Here is a 21,730-nt window from a genome sequence, read left to right as displayed (position 1 = left end):
CAAGTACACTCAACTAAAAGGATACCGTTCTTTTACAGTATGTGTATTCAAACACAGCTCAGGTCATGACACCAATGCGAAGGGCTGGATTTGATCCCAGATCATCTGTGCGGACAGGGCAGTTATTTCTAGATTTCTTATAGGTCCAGCTAGTTATTCAATTGTTGTTCACTGTAATATATTACAGTACTGCAAAAATCACTAAAGCTGGAGACTCTTATCTCCCTCACAAGCTTTAAGCACCAGCTGTCAGAGCAGCTCACAGATCACTGCACTTGTACATAGCCCATCTGTAAATAGCCCATCCAACTACCTCATCCCCATACTGTATTTATTTATCTTGCTCCTTTGTACCCCAGTATCTCTACTTGCACATTCATCTTCTGCACATTCTACCATTCCAGTGTTTATTAATTGCTATATTGTAATTACTTCGCCACCATGGCCTATTTATTGCCTTACCTCCCTTATCCTACCTCATTTGCACATGCTGTATATAGACTTTTTCTGCTGTATTATTGATTGTATGTTTGTTTATTACATGTGTAACTCTGTGTTGTTGTATGTGTCGAACTGCTTTGCTTTATCTTGGCCAGGTCGCAGTTGCAAATGAGAACTTGTTCTCAACTAGCCTACCTGGTTAAATAAAGATGAAATAAAAACATTTATTTTGCCTGCACATTAAACAGCTGTGAACCTCAGTGGTCGAGGTTTCATGTAATGTATCATAATTTGTCATCTTTGCACTTTGCCTACAAACTATGTTCAATCGCGCTTTTCTGTTTTTGCCAGATATTGCAGCACGTTGTGATTCTTGAAACTTGAGGCACTCTTGTCAAGTACAGTACCATGGCTCCCAAAGACATCATGACCAACTCCCATGCCAAATCCATCCTCAATGCCATGAACGCACTTCGTAAGAGCAACACACTTTGTGACATCACTTTGAGAGTGGAGAATACTGACTTTCCTGTGCACCGCATTGTCCTGGCAGCCTGCAGTGACTACTTCTGCGCCATGTTCACCAGCGAGGTAACTGTAAGCACAAGACTGGCGATAATGTAGAGGTGACTCCTCACAAAACCAGCACAAAAAAAGGTTGCCAGGAAATCTAATCCTAACAAGACTCTGATCACCAGTGTCATCAGCAATAATAACTTTCTAAATACTTTTGCTGGTGGTTCTCTTTATATGCAGAAAGAGACAGGGAATAATTGATTAACTGATTCTGAGGTTGACATTACCAAAATAGTTTCTACATATGCCTTGTGCTTAGAACCCAGTTAAGATTTGTGTAGGCTGAAATTAAACTGATATTCATTTCTTGAGAAATGTCTTTCGGTGTCTATCGGACTGCCATCTGGTTATTAATTCAATAAAAACTTGAACTAAATTGCATGGATCATATTCTCAACCACGAAAAAGCCATGAAAGTGCATAGCAGAAATAGTCCAATGCTAATTATTTCTCTGCAGCTCAGTTGACCTAGTTTCTTTCCTTTAACATTTTTAGCTCTCTAGGAATCATCAGGTGAGCATTGCTCTTTTACTATCAAAGCTGACTATAATTCACAGCTGCCTACACATGTATGACAAATAGTAAACAATTTATATATTTTGTGTGATGTATTCCCCTTTAGTCTCTTCTCACAGCCAGATGAAGCGTGCGGAGCATCCAGGGTCTGGCGAGAGAGACTACTAACTAGTACTACTAGTAACTAGTCATTTAAGCTGACATGTCTGTCTTTGCTGTTGTTCTTTTGCAGCTGTCAGAGAAAGGGAAATCCTTTGTAGACATTCAGGGGTTGACTGCGTCCACCATGGAGATCCTGCTGGACTTTGTTTACACAGAAACAGTCCTGGTCACAGTGGAGAATGTCCAGGAACTGCTTCCTGCTGCCTGTCTGCTGCAGCTCAAAGGTAAGTTGAGAAGTCAAAAAATAATATGACAACCCATGGACAGGGTGTGCTATATGCACTATACTTTACATCCACTGTATATACTCTGTGGAATAAAGTACCATTTTGTTTTACTTAAAAAAAATATTAACTAGGAAAGTCAGAACAAATTCTTACTTACAATGACGGCCTACCAAAAGGCAAAAGGCCTCCTGCGGGGACGGAAGCTGGGCCAAAACACACATCACAACAAGAGAGACACCACAACACTAGATAAAGAGAGACCTAAAGACAACAACATACCATGGCAGCAACACATGACAACACAGCATGATAGCAACACAACATGACAACAACATGGCAGCAGCACAACATAGTAGCAGCACAAAACATTGTGCAAACATTATTGGGCACAGACAACAGCACAAAGGGCAAGAAGGTAGAGACAACAATACATCACACGAAGCAGCCACAACTGTCCATGATTGAGTCTTTGAATTAATAGATTGAGATAAAACTGTCCAGTTTGAGTGTTTGTTGCGGCTCATTTCAGTTGCTAGCTGCCATTAAAATGAAAAAAGATGAGCGATCCAGGGATGTGTGTGCTTTGGGGACCTTTTGTGACGATGTGCGCTGAGAGTCGGGAAGCAAGTTCAGGGAGTGAGTGTTTTAATAAATAAACGCAACATAATACAAAACAAGAAACACGAACAACGCACAGACGTGAAACAGAAACAATAACGCCTGGGGAAGGAACCAAAGGGAGTGACATATATGGGGAAGGTAATCTGGGAAGTGATGGAGTCCAGGTGAGTCTGATGACGCGTAGGTGCGCGTAATGATGGTGACAGGTGTGCTTAATAATGAGCAGCCTGGTGACCTAGAGGCCGGAGAGGGAGCACACGTGACACCTTTAACAGATTGTGACTGGTGGAACGGGTGTTGTATGTGGAGAATGAGGGCTGCAGTAGATATCTCAGATAGGGGGGAGTGAGGCCTGAGAGGGTTTTATAAATAAGCATCAACCAGTGGGTCTTGCGACGGGTATACAGAGTTGACCAGTTTACAAGGGAGTATAGAGTGCAGTGATGTGTCCTATAAGGAGCAGTGGTGGCAAATCTGATGGTCGAATGGTAAAGAACATCTAGCCACCCGAGAGCATCCTTACCTGCCAATCTATAAATTACATCTCCGTAATCGAACATGGGTAGGATGGTCATCTTAATAAGGGTTAGTTTGGCAGCTGGGGTGAAAGGAGCGATTACGATAGAGGAAACCAAGTCTAGATTTAACTTTAGCCTGTAGCTTTGATATGTGCTGAGAGAAGGACAGTGTACCATCTAGCCATACTCCCAAGTACTTGTATGAGGTGACTACCTCAAGCTCTAAACACTCAGGAGGTAGTAATCACACCGGTGGGGAGAAGGGCATTCTTCTTACCAAACCACATGACCTTAGTTTTGGAGGTGTTCAGAACAAGGTTAAGGAACGGACCCTTTTTTTCAATTTTTGCCTAAAATGACGTACCCAAATCCAGAAAAAGCAGGGGTTCAAACTTTAGAACCCAGTTCCTACATTTGAATATAAAATTTGATTTTAGCAAACAAAACTATGCTACATTTTATCTCTGGGACCCTCAGGATGACAAATCAGAGCAATATTAATGAATGTGAGTACATTATTTACCTTCAGAGGTGAATGTACAAACCAGTTGCCGTGATAAGTTTTTTGTTGTTGTGCACTCTCCTCAAACAATAGCGTGGCATTTTTTCACTGTAATAGCTACTGTAAATTGGACAGTGCAGTGAGATTAACAAGAATTTAAGCTTTCTGCCCATATAAGACAAGTCTATGTGTCACGTTCTGACCTTAGTTTCTTTTTATGTCTTTGTGTTAGGTTGGTCAGGGTGTGAGTTGGGGTGGGTAGTCTATGTTCTGTTTTCTATGTTGTTGTATTTCTATGTCTGGCCTGATATGGTTCTCAATCAGAGGCAGCTGTCGATTGTTGTCTCTGATTGAGAATCATATTTAGGTATCCTGTTTTCCCCATTTTGGTTGTGGGTGTTTGTTTCCTGTTTTTGTGTTTGTGTCACCATTCAGGACTGTTTCAGTTTTCGTTATCATTCTCTTTGTTATTTTTGTATTTTGTCGTGTTCGGTTATTATTAAAATATGACGAACACTTACCACGCTGCATTTTGGTCCTCTTCTCCTGCACCAGACGAGAATTGTTACAGAAACACCCACCAACACCGGACCAAGCAGCGTGGTAAACGGGAGCAGTGCAATCTGGACTCATGGACATGGGAGGAGATACTAGACGGCAAGGGACCCTGGGCACAGGCTGGGGAATATCGCCGCCCCAAGGAAGAACTGGAGGCAGCAAAAGCTGAGCGGCGGCGATATGAGGAGGTAGCACGGCAGCGCAATAGGCATGAGAGGCAGCCCCCCAATTTTTTTGGGGGGTGGCACACGGGGAGTGTGGCAGAGTCAGGTTGGAGACCTGAGCCCACTCCTCGTGCTTATCGTAAGTAGCGCGTTACTGGTCAGGCACCGTGTTATGCGGTCAAGAGCACGGTGTCGCCAGTACGCGTCCATAGCCCGGAGCGCTGGCATCCAGCCAGGGCGTATTGTGCCGGCTCAGCGTGTCTGGTCTCCGGTACGCCGTTTCGGCCCAGGGTATCCTGCGCCAGCTCTGCGTGCTGTGTCTCCGGGGCGCTGGGAGGGTGCAGTGGGTCCTATGCCTGCGCGCCGTCTGTGCCGGGCGAATGTGGGCATTGAGCCTAAGGGAGAGGTGCGAGTAGTATGCACCAGATCTCCAGTGCTCACCCACAGCCCGGTTCAACCTGTGCCTGCACTCTGGAGGGTCCGGGCTAAAGTGGTCATCCAGCCTGGAGGAGTGGTGCCAAGGCTGCGCTCCAGTGCTCCCCCACAGCCCGGTCCATCCGGTGCCTCCTCCACGCACCAGGCATACTGTAGGTCTCCCCAGCCTGGTGGGTCCTGTGGCAGCGCCACGCACCAGGCTGTCTCTCCGTCTCCTCCCTCCAGGTTCTCTCTCCAGGCCAGAGCTGCCCGTCTGTCCGGAGCCGCCCGTCTGTCCTGAGCCGCCGGAGCCGCCCGTCTGTCCTGAGCCGCTGGAGCCGCCCGTCTGTCCTGAGCCGCCTGAGCCGCCCGTCAGTCAGGAGCCGCCTGAGCCGCCCGTCAGTCAGGAGCCGCTGAGCCGCCCGTCAGTCAGGAGCGGCCCGTCAGTCAGGAGCCGCTGAGGCCGCCCGTCAGTCAGGAGCCGCCTGAGCCGCCCGTCAGTCAGGAGCCACCTGAGCAGCCCGTCAGTCAGGAGCCGCCAGAGTCTCCCGTCAGTCCGGATCTGCCAGAGTCTCCCGCCAGTCCAGAGGCGCCCCTCAGTCCAGAGGTGCCCATCAGTCCAGTGGTGCCCTTCACTAGGGTCTCCAATCCAGGGTCGGTGACGAGGGTCGCCGCTCCTAAGGTGTCACAGAAGTGGGCCGAGACTATGGTGGAGTGGGGTCTTCGTCCCGTTCCAGAGCCGCCACCACAGTAAATGCCCACCCAGACCCTCACCTATAGGTTCAGGTTTTGCGGCCGGAGTCCGCATCTTTGGGGGGGGGGGGGGTAATGTCACGTTCTGACCTTAGTTCCTTTGTTATGTCTTTATTTTTAGTTTGGTCAGGGCGTGAGTTGGGGTGGGCATTCTATGTTGTTTTTCTATGTTTTGTTCTATTAGGTATTTTCTATGTGTTTGGCCTAGTATGGTTCTCAATCAGAGGCAGGTGTCAGTCGTTGTCTCTGATTGGGAGCGTTTGGCCTAGTATGTGTTTGGCCTAGTATGGTTCTCAATCAGAGGCAGGTGTCAGTCGTTGTCTCTGATTGGGAGCCATATTTAGGTAGCCTGGTTTTCATTGGTTTTTGTGGGTGGTTGTATCCTGTGTTAGTGTTTTCACCATACGGGACTGTTTCGTGTTGTTTGTTTGTACTTTTGTTATTTCGTTCAGTGTTCTGTTTGATTTATTAAATATATCATTATGGACACTTACCACGCTGCGCATTGGACCTCTTCTTCCAACCACGACAAGCGTTACAGTTAATTTATCTCAAGTTTTTAGCAAAATAAAGATGTACTAGGCAGAAATCGCTCTGCCATTTCCAGGTTGCTAAAATACAAATTTCAGTTTGTGAAGAAAACAAGCAGGTACAGTGTAGAGAATCATTGTACCATCTAAACCGCTGTGAAATATATTTTCCATAACCAAATATACTGTATTTTCAGCTGTTTGAAGCTGGTGTACAAAACCAAAAGTGAAAGACGCAAAAACAATGGGAAGCAAAGAAATGACACACATAGAACATATCTACCGCTTCTTAGACTTGCTTTTGATGAGAATGACAGAAATATAACACACATTTCTATGTGAATTTTGTCAGGTTGCCCAAAAAGTTACGTATTGCAGTTTTAAATACTTCAACATTATTTCACAAATTAACGTACTGCACTTCTTTGTATTCCTCAGGCGTGAAAAGAGCATGTTGTGACTTTCTGGATAGTCAGCTTGATCCCACAAACTGCCTGGGCATTCGGGACTTTGCTGAGACCCACAATTGCCTTGACCTGATGCAGGCCGCTGAGCTCTTCTCTCAGAAGCACTTCCCTGAGGTTGTTCAACATGAGGAGTTTATGCTGCTCTGCCAGAACGAGGTTGAAAAACTAGTTAAATGCGATGAAATCCAGGTAAACAAAGGTGGATTTGGTGAGGTATTATACCTGTGTTTTAACGCTCTAATTGGATAGTAATATTGTTGTTGTTATATTGTAGCCTTTGTAAATTAGTTAGCCATTAGGTAGCCTTTGTAAATGCATATTAATGGAGTTGAATGGTTTTTGTCATAGGAAAAGTCACTGTTCCTCTTTTTTAATTACAACTCCATTTCTATGCAATTAAACTACAATTACTGAAGAACTAAGTAACAACATGTTAATACAATGTTGTTACTAGTGTAATTATGATGTTACTAAGCTATAAGAGAAACTTGTTGTAAATTGCTACCAAAGTTGAATAGTGTACTGAATTTGTTTGTGAATTCAGAGAGCACACAGTCATGCTGCCTGAGGTGCATTTCTGATCTCCATTCAGGGTCATCTTTGAAAGCGTGGGGGACACTTTTCACAAGTCTCAAATTGGAAAGGAACGGTGCAAGTGTAGACCTGCAATAATCTCCATTAATGGGGCCCCCTGTGCAGATTTGCCTGGCTCTGAAATTATGGGGAAGACAATTTCTTTTAAGTATGCTTTTGTGCTCTGAAAATTCCTGTCTTTAACTGCACAGCGCATATCGTTCTTTATAAAATCATAATTATAACCATGAACTTGATTTATAGTTTACCTATTCATTCAAAGTATTTTTGTTTGTCATGATTTTCGTGATCAAAATGTATGTAATATACAGTGCATTTGGAAAGAATTCAGACCCCTTGACCTTTTCCACATTTTGTTACGTTACAGCTTTATTCTAAAATGGATTAAATCATTTCCCCCCTCATCAATCTACACACAATACCCCAGAATAACAAAGACAAAAACAGGTTTTTAGAAATGTTTGCAAATGTATAAAAAAAAGGAAATATTACATTAACACAAGTATTCAGACCCTTTCCTCAGTCCTTTGTTGAAGCACCTTTGGCAGCGATTACAGCCTCAAGTCTTCTTGGGTATGGCGCTAGAAGCTTGGCACACCTGTATTTGGGGAGTTTCTCCCATTCTTCTCTGCAGATCCTCTCAAGCTGTGTCAGGTTGGATGGGGAGCCTTGCTGGACAGCTATTTTCAGGTCTTTCCAGAGATGTTCAATCGGGTGCAAGTCCGGGCTCTGGCTGGGCCACTCAACGACATTCAGAGACTTGTCCCGAAGCCACTCCTGCATTGGCTTGGCTGTGTGCTTAGGGTCATTGTCCTGTTGGAAGTTGAACCTTCGCCCCAGTCTGAGGTCCTGAGTGCTCTGGAGCAAGTTTTCATCAAGGATCTCTCTGTACTTTTCTCCGTTCATCTTTCCCTCAATCCTGCCTAATCTCCTAGTCCCGGGCGCTGAAAAACATCCCCACAGCATGATGCTGCCACCGCCATGCTTCACCGTAGGGATGGTGCCTGGTTTCCTCCAGACATGATGCTTGGCATTCAGGCCAGAGTTCAATCTTGGTTTTGTCAGACCAGAGAATCTTGTTTCTCATGGTCTGAGAGTTCTTTAGATGCCTTTTGGCAAACTCCAAGCGGGCTGTCATGTGCCTTTTACTGAGGAGTGGCTTCCGTCTGGCCACTCTACCATAAAGGCCTGATTGGTGGAGTGCTGCATAGATGGTTGTTCTTCTCGAAGGTTATCCCATCTCCACAGAGGAACTCTGGAGCTCTGTCACAGTGATCATTGTGTTCTTGGTCACCTCCCTGAACAAGGCCCTTCTCCCTCGATTGCTCAGTTTGGCCAGGCGGCCAGCTCTAGGAAGAGTCTTGATGGTTCCAAACTTCTTCCATTTAAGAATGATGGAGGCCACTGTGTTCTTGGGGACTTTCAATGCTGAAGAAATGTTTTGGTACACTTCTCCAGATCTCTGCCTCGACACAATACTGTCTCGGAGCTCTACGGACAATTCCTTTGACCTCATGACTTGGTTTTTGCTCTGACATGCACTGTCAATTGTGGGACCTTATATACTGTAGACAGCTGTGTGTGCCTTTACAAATCATGTTCCAATCAATTGAATTTACCACAGGTGGACTCCAATCAAGTTGTAGAAACATCAAGGATGATCAATGGAAACAGGATGCACCTGAGCTCAATTTCGAGTCTCATAGCAAAGGGTCTGAATACTTATGTAAATAAGGTATTTGTTTTTTATTTGTAATACATTTGCAAAAATGTCTAAAACCTGTTTTCACTGTCATTATGGGGTATTGTGTATAGATTGAAGAGGGCATTTTTAAAAATGTAATCCATTTTAGAATAAGGCTGTAACGTAACAAAATGTGGAAAAGGGGAAGGGGTCTGAACATTTTCTGAATGCACTGTACACTTAGTTAAATCAAAGGCACAATTTCCTGTTATTTTTGTAACTGTGCCCTAGTTGACTGTATCTACATCATAAATGAAAACATGACTTTGACTTTCCTCTTGAAGTGAAGTTGATCTCAGTTATTTGGACACAGCAAATTGGCCAGTGTTACCTAGTGTTGATTTTTCAGTCTAAAATGTATAGTGTTGATTCAGGAGTTAAATGAACTCTGTGTTAAATTAACAGTCATTGGTGTAAAATAACCCCAGTGTTGGTGTTAATAACTAGTGATGTTACATTTGATACAGGAGCTCAGAGGAATGCGTCAAAATCGCTAAGAAGCTAACTTCCAAGCAGTGTGCCGATGCTTGCATCACTTTATCAGAAGTCAAATCAAATCATCAATGACGTCATTTCATCAATGACGTCGCTTCATTTGATCATGTGCTTTTTCAAAACGTGTGTTGCGAGATCCCACTGGTTTGGCTGTGGTTTCGGTACTTTCTTAGATTCTAAGCGGCTTTCAAACACCGACCTCTACTGGACACCATACTTACATATATAGTTTTTTGTACAAAAACTTTCACCTGACCAGTAGCTTAGCAAGTAGAGTATGGAACATTCAGGGATGTGAGGGTATGAGGTCGAATCCCGTTGAAGACTTATTGTTTTGTGTGAAACCACACTTTCTGCATTGTTGTTCAAATTTTTATTTTATTGAGTAAAAGCTTCTGTCTTAAGCATCCTAAATAATGCCATAGATTCAGTTTTTGAAAAAAAGTAAACTTGAAGGCAAAAAAGGGAAGTATGATATAAGGTGCAAACCTGGTATTCCAACTGATTATAGGCTACTAAAGCTAACAACTTACCGCTGCACCACAGAGTTTTAATGAAAACAGTGGAGATTTTTTTTTATATCTGATAATCACATGCTGCTATTTACTGCTGACGAGCAGATATCACTAATGAGCATTGTAAACAGATAACGAAGCGCAGAGTAATTAACAATTTCAGAAAGCCTCAGTTTCCCTTCACTGTTAATAATCAGAGTTGAACCAAAACTACACCTATCATTCTCATACTTCCCAGAATGCTCTATTTCAGGAAGAATTTTAGAATTGTTTGTTTCAATATCTATGTTTTACATGTACGTTGATTTATTGATTAATTCATCTTATGTCATTTAAATATAAATAACAAATGTTTCTAAACTAATCCAATCTGTTACTTGGACTCATTGCACACGTTACTGAAATGGTTGTTAAAGTTAATATGCTTTAGGTAGTCTCATATCTTAGTCTTCCCAACTCTGGCAGTCATTCTGAATGGGTTGCGGGTGAATAAGAATTCCAAATGTTGGATATCCCCACTCTGGCTGGATTCCAATTGGAATTACATATCACTTTGCAAGCCAGCGCAAGTGGACTTGAAGGCATGATATGACCTGTAAACTGTGAATTTCAGGCCACTGTATTAGGGTAAAACCAGGCCCTCAGTATAAGGCCTTATGAAATACCTATTGTATTGTCAAAAAAATGTATTATGAAAGCATTTTCGCTTAGGATCTCACTGGGTGAAGGCCACAGGACTGAAGATGAATGAATGCAACAACCATGTGTCTGTCAATAACAAATACGGTCTTGAAAAACAATTCACTAGAAAGGCAAGAAACACTGGGAAATATGAGAATAAGGCTTTACACTAGGCAGTGTGTTAATTACAACTGAAAAGTGTGGACCCTTATAGACACTGGAACAATGTTAAATGTAATACTGTATTGATTTAAAACTGGAGAATTTGCTGTGAAGAAAGCAGTGTGATTGAGTGAATGCATGTTTGACCTTGGGTGGTTATACTCTGGGATTACCGTTTTTACAACAAGCATGTTTGGTTTTGTTGTCAGGGTGTGGTTGTCAATACATATTTTCTCTATTTGCAGGTGGACTCAGAGGAGCCTGTATTCGAGGCAGTGTTGAATTGGGTTAAACACAATAGGAAAGAGAGGGAGACGTATTTATCGGAGATGCTGGAGCATGTGCGGATGCCTTTGCTCACTCCGCGCTATATCACAGACGTTATCGACTCAGAGGTGAGGCAGCTAGACCACACACTATCACATGATGTAGGCAGTTATCTTGTCTTAGCCCTCCCCATAATGGGTTTGTGTTAATACATCAACAGCCAGTTTCCCGTACATAAATTAAACCCAGTCCTGGCCTAAAATCCACTTTCAATGAAGATTCTCCATTGAGAATGATTTATAGTGTGAGTCTGGAAAACAAGCCTCAAGTGTTGAGCAGGGGAAGAAATGTTTGTGTTGCTTTATGTGTTATTAATGTCTGGATAAAGTACTGTATATGTTGTGACGTGTTCCAGCCCCTCATTCGATGCAGTCTTCCCTGTCGAGACCTTGTGGATGAGGCCAAGAAATTTCACCTTAGACCTGAGCTGAGGAGTGAGATGCAGGGGCCACGTACCCAAGCCAGATTAGGTACAGAACTGCCCTCCCCTTTTTGAGGTGCTTTCCTTGTCCTAATAATAGGGATACAATACAAGCTTAGTGGGAGCTGCCACCTTGTTATTGATGTGAAAAAGTGATTCACTGTTGCTCTTTCAAGGTGCCAAGGAGGTCCTGCTCGTTATTGGAGGATTCGGCAGTCAACAATCCCCTATAGATATTGTTGAGAAGTATGATCCTAAAACTCAGGAGTGGAGCTTTTTACCTGTAAGTAGCATTTTTTAAATTAACATTTTGGCTCTATTCTCTGATCATGGTTAACTTATCCCAAGCATATTTTTAAAGAACATTGCTCGGAAAAGGCGTTACGTGGCTACCGTGTCCCTCAATGACCGCGTGTATGTGATTGGCGGCTACGATGGTCGATCGCGGCTTAGCTCGGTGGAGTGCTTGGACTACACGGCCGACGAGGATGGTATCTGGTACAACGTCGCCACTATGAATGTACGGCGTGGCCTTGCCGGGGCGACAACACTCGGAGGTAAAGGATCTTCTCTGATTGACAGTCCTCATTGTCATGGGGTTTACTAAAGCAAATAGCACTGAAGATAATGACTGTCCTCAGGTGTTACAAAGCCCTGTAAGTGTTATCTAAAGCAGACTTCCAAAAAGTTGTTGGAACATTTCCGAACATATCTTTTCTCACTTTTGTGCCCACAGATATGATCTATGTTGCTGGAGGCTTTGACGGTAGTCGCCGTCACACCAGCATGGAACGATATGACCCCAATATTGACCAGTGGAGTATGCTGGGGGACATGCAGACAGCCAGGGAAGGGGCTGGCCTGGTGGTGGCTAGTGGACTCATATACTGTCTAGGTGGGTATTAAAGATGTTTTAATTTAAGTTTGTAATGGTGTTGATGTATAAATATTTAAAATACCACCTGTTTTCCCCCTGACCTTAGTAAGGATGTATGGCATTTGTTGCAGGTGGGTACGACGGATTGAACATCCTCAATTCAGTGGAACGGTATGACCCTCACACAGGACACTGGACTAATGTTACCCCCATGGCTACCAAACGCTCAGGTCAGTACTCCAGAGTATGACAATATAATAGTATCAGGGCTGTATATAGATTATATACAGTATGGCTCTCTCTACATATGGCTATGTCTGAAGGGCCTATAATCTTTGTTGCAGGGGCCAGTGTAGCCTTGCTCAACGACCACATCTATGTGGTGGGAGGCTTCGATGGAACAGCGCATCTTGACTCGGTGGAGTTTTACAACATTAGGACAGACTATTGGACCACGGTAGCCAGTATGACCACTCCCCGCTGCTACGTAGGAGCTACTGTCCTCCGGGGACGACTCTACGCCATAGCTGGGTAAGCCTAAACATCCCAACCCTTCTCCGACTTTAATATATTTAAAATATCCAATATTTTAAAGGAGTGGAAATTCACTGTCCTTTCGTATGTTTATTGCTTTTAATGACAGACAGATGAGAAACAAATGGGGGAGACAGGTGAAGAGGAGATACAGAGTCAAGGGAGGACACAGGGATTGAACCCCGGTCTCCGGCTGAGTTGTACATGTGCATAGAGCCAGGAGTGTTACCATCTGACCACGACTCTGTACCCAACTTCAGTATTGACAGAGATATAGATGCATTTTGGTTGGGATTATTCATATAAATTATGTATGACAACTCTTTTAATTGATTTATATTATTCTTGCTTAGATAACATTGTAATATCTGAATCATAAAAGCAACCTCCCCTTATGGTCCAGTCTTCGATTATAAGGATGTGACTGAACACAGCCATATGATGTTGTTCATTCTCCCCTGTGCTCTTTTGTCCTCTCTCCAGGTATGATGGAAACTCCCTTCTGAGCAGTATCGAGTGTTACGACCCAGTGATTGACAACTGGGAGGTGGTCACCTCCATGGCCACACAGCGCTGCGATGCAGGAGTGTGTGTCCTGCGAGAGAAGTGAGATTTACCTCAGAAAGGTCGGATGAGGCGGAGGAAGGCAGGCAGCTAGTCCTGAACCTGAATTTGATATTTACGTGCCACTACTATGGAGCGACACAGGGATCATTCACTTGCAGGCCAGTGTGCTATATGCCCTCCCCGAAGTCTCTTGATTGATTGGTTATCAGACTTTCTCATCTGAGTTTGGTTACTTCTGTGGGAAAACCCTTGGCTTCAATGGATAAGGGACAGGGGGTGTATAAGAGAGATTAGTTATTTCAGTCTCCTCATCAACAGTTGTGGCATCTAAGAAGACATCGATCCCAACCCACTCGATCACATGACACTCTTTTAGTGGTTCCCGTTGTAGTGGTTACCTGTGAGGTACATTTTTGACTCGTCTTTTAAAGTGCAATATATTTCTCTACTTCTGTTATGAACCATGAAGCAGAAGAAACACAAGAGACTCCAGTTTGCTGCTGCTATATGCCTTATGCCCCTGTGGCCCACATTGAACCTAACAACCATGATGCCTCATTAGGACTGTGATGATTGTTGTCATACCATCAAGTATGATGATTATTTAGCTTTTGCCAGGTTATCAATTAGAAAGCCATTTGTAGATTTTGTAATTATGTATAAAGTGCTTTTAGAAACAAATCACTTATTGAATAATTGGTATTTACCTGACACAGTCATTATTTTCAATGTATCAAAGACATTTTGAAATGAATTACATTTTAGGGAAAGCGTTTCATAATTGCACATGATTCCTTGCTCTTTTGCTATTCTGTCATCTTGTCAAAATCACTTTGTCCCCGGCGACAGACTGAAGAACACTGCTAATAGCAAAAATGATATTTTTCATGTGTGTATGGTACATGCATTTGTCCACAGTGGATTTGTTTGGACAAGAAAAAAAACTTGACTGCTATTCTCCAGGGCAAGTGCAAAATACTGACTAGTCTTTTGTTGTTACTTGAAAAGTGAATAAATATTGTGATAATTTAGCGGTTTTATATTTGTATTTAGTTATTAAGGCAATTCAGAATGTTATGCTGATGTGTACTGTGGTGACCTTTAGTACAAGCCTAGTGATTTTGTCAAGGGTTTGGACCTCTTGGTATCATGGCTAAGGTGTTGGACTGACAGTCGCACTCGCAGGGACCTGGGCTTGAGTCCCGGTTGGGCTAATCCCTGAACTGATCAGTCAGAAGTGGGATGACACTACTGTGGGGCTATCAGGGGTGTGGATCAAATCAAATCAAATGTATTTATATAGCCCTTCTTACATCAGCTGATATCTCAAAGTGCTGTACAGAAACCCAGCCTAAAACCCCAAACAGCAAGCAATGCATGTGTAGAAGCACTGGATGGATGTTTGGAGGGGCAGGGATGTGTTTCCCATAAGAGAGGGTGGTCTTGTGATCCTTGATAAGAGCTTTATGACAGACTGCCCCATTGCAAGAGCCTGGTTCAGTTCCAACCGGGCTACCCTCCAAATTCACAACAATATCTACATGTAGATGTAGTATGAACAAAATCACATATACTGTATATGTAAATATTTGTTTATGTTGTTCAAACATCAATACTGTAGTCAGTTTATCAAAGAAGGGGGTCATCTTGTGATCCTTGATAAGAGCAGACTGACCCAAGGCCAGGGCCTGGTTCAGTTAAAACCTGACTACCTCCCAAAATCACAACAATATCTACATGTAGATGGAGTATGAACCAAATCACATATTTTAGGTTACATGTAAATCCATTTTTGAAATGTCATCATACCTACACCGTCACCACTGGGATCCAATGACAATTCGACTGGAGTGCTCAGGTATTTTAGTAGTGTGCAGGGCGGTGTGCTCAAAGTGCAGCGCAGACCCAGTCTACATTCCTGTGTTGGCGGAGACCTTTCTTGACGGAGCTGTAGCAAAAGTTTTTGCGCCTTTACTGTATGCTAACAATTAATTTTCAAAACCTTTTTTACGCGTCTTCAATCATCCGAATCTTGACAGGAGGAAATGGTATGCCCTTTACGCACTTTACATAACTATTTAATTTGTCTCCTTTTGCATTGAAATCCTAAATGCGGTTAGTACATTTTCCCCAATTTTTTGTGTTATTATTCATATTTGCCACCCTCAAGGGCAAATGTAATGTTCATGCAGTCTGAAAATGTGGACCACTCGACGATTTCAGATGTTTCATTTGAAGAAAGTTTTTATTGCCTTATGCATATAGCCTCGGCCATACGTAGGGCCCTACCCCTATCCATTGAATGTATCCATTAGTATGAAAGTTGATACTTTGTTACTACGTTCTTACAAGAATGTAATACAAAAGACAGTAAGTAGCCTACAGTATGAAGATAGGCAGAAACTGCTTCTCCAATAGAAAATCCCCAATCACACTTGTAGGCGATGTCATGGAGACTTCCGCTAGCTAAAGTCATGCGCAGAAATACGTCATGTCAAACCATTGTCTCACATCGAACTGCGCATGTGCGGGCCGCACTCCTTCGATATATAGTTGTTTTTTAGGAAAATGAAAACATGTGACTTTCACGATGTTGGACTAATAACATGTTCAACTACTTAAGACATTGTCTCGAATCTAGGTTGTGCCTTTAGATTTTTTGAAAATTAAGAACTAAGGAATCATTTTTCACTTCTCTCTCTCATTGACTTCTCAAACCCCGGTCTGGTCTGCTTTGTCTGTTTCGCATGCGTTCCCGGAAGTCTTGCGCAGTTGCGCCTCTGGGTTTAGAAACTGTGGTAATACAGTATGCGTGGGAATAATGTATACTGTCTTGTGTCTGAAAGAGCGGAATCGAATGAATCTGTTGAGCCTGTGTGAGGAAGCGGAAAGTGGTATGGTGTGGGCAAAGATAGTGGATAAATTAAGATAGTTCATTCAGGCCTTTTACCATTTAAAAAGGGTAAGTTCCAGTCTACTTTACTGGGTGTCCTAAAGACACCAATGCAATAGCAGCTGATCCTGGTCTACTTAGTTCATTGAACCACAACAACAAAAAACAGCGAGTTGTCTTCCGTCTCTGGTAGGAGGCAGACGCAGCCGATTGAGTCACATGCTTGACAAACTTTCATGAGGTTTTCAACTTTCAAATGACAAATACATCTGTTAAAATATTAGCTTACTTTACCTGTATTTAGGTAGGAGTCTAGGAAAGTAATGTACTGTGATACAGTAACTTCCTATATATATAAAAAAAAAAAAAAAAAAAATCACCTTTATTTAACCAGGTAGGCTAGTTGAGAACAAGTTCTCATTTGTAACTGCACAGAGTTACACATGGAATAAACAAAACATACAGTCAATAATACAGTAGAACAAAATAAAACTAAAAGTCTATATACAGTGAGTGCAAATGAGTTAAGTTAAGGCAATAAATAGGCCATGGTGGCGAAGTAAWTACAATATAGCAATTAAACACTGGAATGGTAGATGTGCAGAGGATGAATGTGCAAGTAGAGATACTGGGGTGCAAAGGAACAAGATAAATAAATAAATACAGTATGGGGATGAGGTAGGTAGATAGATGGGCTGTTTACAGATGGGTTATGTAGAGGTGCAGTGATCTGTGAGCTGCTCTGACAGCTGGTGCTTAAAGCTAGTGAGGGAGATAAGAGTCTCCAGCTTCAGAGATTTTTGCAGTTCGTTCCAGTCATTGGCAGCAGAGAACTGAAAGGAAAGACGACCAACGGAGGAATTGGCTTTGGGGGTGACCAGTGAGATATACCTGCTGGAGCGCGTGCTACGAGTGGGCGCTGCTATGGTGACCAGTGAGCTGAGATAAGGTCGGGGCTTTACCGAGCAAAGACTTGTAGATAACCTGTAGCCAGTGGGTTTGGCGACGAGTATGAAGCGAGGGCCAACCAATGAGAGCGTACAGGTCGCAATGGTGGGTAGTGTATGGGGCTTTGGTGACAAAACCGATGGCACTGTGATAGACTGCATCCAGTTTGTTGAGTAGAGTGTTGAAGGCTATTTTATAGATGACATCACCGAAGTCGAGGATCGGTAGGATGGTCAGTTTTACGAGGGTATGTTTGGCAGCATGAGTGAAGGATGCTTTGTTGCGATATAGGAAGCCGATTCTAGATTTAATTTTGGATTGGAGATGCTTAGTGTGAGTCTGGAAGGAGAGTTTACAGTCTAACCAGACACCCAGGTATTTGTAGTTGTCCACGTATTCTAAGTCAGAGACGTCCAGAGTAGTGATGCTGGACGGGCGAGCAGGTGCAGGCAGTGATCGATTGAATAGCATGCATTTAGTTTTACTTGCGTGTAAGAGCAGTTGAAGGCCACGGAAGGAGAGTTGTATTGCATTGAATGTCAGGATTCCAAAAGTGGTGAGTGAAGGAGTCAGGCGCAGAGAGCAGGGTAGTTCAAAAAGGACGTGGATTTAATATTCCAAAATACCAGAGAGACGGTCACGCCACACACACAAGGGCGCGTAAAGTCCCAGTCCAAACAAACAGGACTAAACAGGAAACAGAACCGGGAGGGGCTGTAACTTCCCTCTGGGCAGGTGCCTAGGAGCCTTACTCTGCGCACACACCGGACAGGAGGAGACATAAAGCCTCACGTCCTTAGCTAAGGTGGGCCACCAGTATTTACCCCTAAGACCACGCACTCGCAATCCCCGGATGACCTGGAGAGGGTAGTGTGTGAGCCCACCAAATCAATTGATCACGGACACCAAGCGGCACGTACCTGAGGCCGGTCGGACACTGTGAGGGCGCAGGTTCCAACTGCAAAGCCCGCTCGATGTCCGCGTCCACCTCCCATATCACCGGAGCCACCAGCTTAGAAGCTGGAAGGATGGGAGTTGGATCGATGGACCGGTCCTCAGTGTCATAGAGACGGGACAGCGCGTCGGCCTTAGTGTTAAGAGACCCTGGTCGATAAGAGATGGTAAATCTAAATCGGGTGAAGAACATGGCCCACATAGCCTGACGCGGATTCAGTCTCCTCGCCGCCCGGATATACTCCAGATTGCGGTGGTCAGTCCAGATGAGGAAAGGGTGTTTAGCCCCCTCAAGCCAGTGTCTCCACACCTTCAGGGCTTTTAKCATAGCTAGCAACTCCCGGTCCCCCACATCATAGTTCCGCTCCGCCGGATCCAGCTTCTTAGAAAAGAAAGCGCAGGGGCGGAGCTTCGGTGGCGTGCCCGAGCGCTGTGACAGCACGCCTCCAACCCCAGCCTCGGACGCATCCACCTCCACTATGAATGCTGACGAAGGGTCTGGATGCGCCAACACGGGCGCCTCAGTAAACAGCGCCTTCAGCTGGCTGAAAGCTCCATCTGCCTCTGCCGACCACCGTAAACGCACCGGCCCCCCCCCCCCTTCAGCAGTGAGGTAATAGGCGCCGCCACTTGGCCAAAACCCCGGGTAAACCTCCGGTAGTAATTGGCAAACCCTAAAAACCGCTGCACCTCCTTTACCGTGGTCGGAGTCGGCCAATTACGCACGGCGTTAACGCGGTCACACTCCATCACCACCCCCGAGGTGGAAATGCGATAACCCAGGAAGGAAACGGCTCGTTTGGAGAACACACATTTCTCAGCCTTGACGTATAGGTCATGCTCCAGCAGTCGCCCAAGTACCTTGCGCACCAGGGAGACATACGCGGCGCGTGTGGCAGAATAGATCAAGATGTCATCAATGTATACCACCATACTCTGCCCGTGCAGGTCCCTCAGAATCTCATCGACAAAGGATTGAAAGACGACTGGAGCATTCTTTAACCCATACGGCATGACGAGGTACTCATAGTGGCCTGATGTGGTACTAAACGCTGTTTTCCACTCGTCTCCCTCCCGAATACGCACCAGATTATACGCGCTCCTGAGATCCAGTTTTGTGAAAAAACGCGCTCCGTGGAATGATTCCACCGCCGTAGCGATGAGAGGTAGCGGATAACTAAATCCCACTGTGATCGAATTTAGACCTCGATAATCAATGCACGGACGCAGTCCTCCCWCCTTTTTCTTCACAAAAAAYAAKCTCGAGYAGACAGYTGACATGGAGGGCCGAATGAACCCCTGTCTRAYAGTTTCCYTGARATATGTCTCCATAGCCAACGTCTCCTCCTGAGACAGTGGGTACACGTGACTCCTGGGAAGTGCAGCGTTCTCCTGGAGGTTTATCACGCAATCCCCCCGTCGATGGGGTGGTAATTTGGTCGCCTTTTTTTTACAAAAWGCGATCGCCAAATCGGCATYTTCTGGGGGGATGCGCACAGTGGAAACCTGGTCTGGACTCTCCACCGACGTGGCACTGATGGAAACTCCTATACACCTACCTGAACACTCCTCTGYCCACCCCTGAAGAGCCCCCTGTCTCCAGGAAATGAGGGGATTGTGACTAGCCAACCAGGGAATCCCCAACACCACTGGAAACGCAGGTGAATCAATAAGGTAGAAACTGATCCACTCCCTATGATTCCCCTGCGTTACCATGTCCAGCGGTATCGTGGCCTCCCTGACCAGCCCTGACCCTAACGGTCGGCTATCTAAGGAGTGCACGGGGAAAGGTGGGTCTATCTGCACTAACGGAATAACCAACTTACGGGCGAGTCCGCGATCCATAAAACTCCCAGCTGCGCCTGAATCGACTAGCACCTTATGCTGGAGAGAGGGAAAAAACGCAGGGAAGAAAATAAACTAAAACATGTGACCAACAGGGAGCTCTGGGTGAGTTTGGTGCCTACTCATCTGGGGTGGCCGAGAAGTGTTCCGCCTGCCATCTCGACTCCCTGACTGACTCCTCCAGCACCGGTCCGAAGTGTGTCCTCTCCGGCCGCAGTAGGTGCAGGAGGAGCCTCCTCCGCCGGTCCCCCTAGATGCAGCTCCTCCCAACTCCATCGGAGTTGGAGCGGGAGGGCTGGGAGGTGGAACTAACAGGACCCCCTCTGAACGCCCGCGGGCAGCTAGCAGGTTGTCCAGTCGGATCGACATGTCTATAAGCTCGTCTAGGGAGATTGTAGTGTCCCGACAAGCTAGCTCCCGGCGGACGTCCTCCCGAAGGCTGCATCGGTAGTGGTCCATCAGGGCCCTGTCATTCCACCCCGCACCAGCAGCCAAGGTCCGGAAGTCCAAGGCGAAGTCCTGCGCGCTCCTCGTCTCTGTCTGAGGTGGAACAGTCGCTCACCCACCGCTCGGCCCTCCTGAGGGTGGTCAAATACGGCCCGAAAACGGCGGGTGAACTCTGGGTAGTGGTCCCGAGCCGGAGTCTGGGCCGTTCCATACAGAGTTGGCCCATTCCAGGGCTCTACCCGTCAAACAGGAGATGAGGAGGCTAACACTCTCCTCACCCGAGGGAGTCGGACGAACGGTAGCCAGGTAGAGCTCCAGCTGAGCAAAAACTCCTGGCACCCAGCCGCCACTCCATCGTACTCCCTCGGGGCGCGAGACGCAACGCGCCGGAACCAGACGATGACGTGGGAGGAGTGGGTTGCGTCGTCTGTGGGGGAGCTGGGGTAGATGTCGGAGAGATCCATGCTTTGGTGCGGGCTTCTGTCAGGATTCCAAAAGTGGTGAGTGAAGGAGTCAGGCGCAGAGAGCAGGGTAGTTCAAAAAGGACGTGGATTTAATATTCCAAAATACCGAGAGCCGGTCACGCCACACACACAAGGGCGCGTAAAGTCCCAGTCCAAACAAACAGGACTAAACAGGATAGGAACAGACACCACAAGAAATGAACGAAACACCACAACAGAAAAACAAGCCCGCACAAAAGTCGATGGGCCAACTGGGTTAAAATAGCCCACAATCAAACCTAAACACGAAACAGGTGCAACAAATCAGACACAACTAAATGAAACAGAAAAGGGGTGGTGGCTAGTAGGGCCGGCGACGACCGCGAGAGCGCCCGAATGGGAAGAGGCTATTCAGCGGGATTCGTGACTTGAAGCTCATCTGGAGGTTAGTTACACAGTGTCCAAGAGGGGCCAGAAGTATACAGAATGGTGTCGTCTGCGTAGAGGTGGATCAGAGAATCACCAGCAGCAAGAGCAACATCATTGATGTATACAGAAAAGAGAGTCAGCCCGAGAATTGAACCTTGTGGCACACCCATAGAGACTGCCAGAGGTCCGGACAACAGGCCCTCCGATTTGACACACTGAACTCTATCAGAGAAGTAGTTGGTAAACCAGGCGAGGCAATCATTTGAGAAACCAAGGCTGTCGAGTCTGCCAATAAGAATGTGGTGATTGACAGAGTCGAAAGCCTTAGCCAGGTCGATGAATACGGCTGCACAGTGATGTCTCTTATCAATGGCGGTTATGATGTTGTTTTAGGACCTTGATCGT

General features: G+C 45.3%; 2 protein-coding genes across 9 annotated transcripts in view; both read left to right on the top strand.

Annotated features, from left to right (window-relative positions):
- The window catches only part of LOC111976471 (kelch-like protein 12), a 59,883-nt gene extending 45,486 nt beyond the window's left edge, over positions 1 to 14,397 (top strand). For 3 of the 8 annotated variants that reach the window (XM_024005311.2, XM_024005310.2, XM_024005312.2), the window contains 12 exons: positions 793 to 1,032; positions 1,513 to 1,530; positions 1,766 to 1,919; positions 6,421 to 6,638; positions 10,886 to 11,035; positions 11,323 to 11,437; positions 11,565 to 11,671; positions 11,750 to 11,945; positions 12,125 to 12,283; positions 12,397 to 12,495; positions 12,610 to 12,796; positions 13,283 to 14,397. In XM_024005311.2, the coding sequence (XP_023861079.1) occupies positions 850 to 1,032; positions 1,513 to 1,530; positions 1,766 to 1,919; positions 6,421 to 6,638; positions 10,886 to 11,035; positions 11,323 to 11,437; positions 11,565 to 11,671; positions 11,750 to 11,945; positions 12,125 to 12,283; positions 12,397 to 12,495; positions 12,610 to 12,796; positions 13,283 to 13,409 (1,713 nt within the window). In that variant the 5' untranslated portion in view covers positions 793 to 849 and the 3' untranslated portion in view covers positions 13,410 to 14,397. Of the gene's footprint in view, positions 1 to 792; positions 1,033 to 1,512; positions 1,531 to 1,765; positions 1,920 to 6,420; positions 6,639 to 10,885; positions 11,036 to 11,322; positions 11,438 to 11,564; positions 11,672 to 11,749; positions 11,946 to 12,124; positions 12,284 to 12,396; positions 12,496 to 12,609; positions 12,797 to 12,908; positions 13,111 to 13,282 lie in introns of those variants that run through there. The other 5 variants (XM_070447960.1, XM_024005313.2, XR_002878934.2 and 2 more) reach the window with 4 other exon arrangements.
- Positions 14,398 to 15,323: 926 nt separating this feature from the next.
- tuba5 (tubulin alpha 5) overlaps positions 15,324 to 21,730 on the top strand; it is a 15,036-nt gene continuing 8,629 nt past the window's right edge. Inside the window, exon 1 of the mRNA XM_024006346.3 lies at positions 15,324 to 15,414. Coding sequence (XP_023862114.1) covers positions 15,412 to 15,414 — 3 coding nt within the window. The 5' untranslated portion in view covers positions 15,324 to 15,411. The remainder of the gene's footprint in view (positions 15,415 to 21,730) is intronic.

The sequence above is a fragment of the Salvelinus sp. IW2-2015 genome, linkage group LG17 (genome assembly GCF_002910315.2).
Source record: "Salvelinus sp. IW2-2015 linkage group LG17, ASM291031v2, whole genome shotgun sequence".
Classification (NCBI taxonomy): Eukaryota; Metazoa; Chordata; class Actinopteri; order Salmoniformes; family Salmonidae; genus Salvelinus; species Salvelinus sp. IW2-2015.
This window is presented reverse-complemented; position numbering and strand designations above follow the sequence as displayed.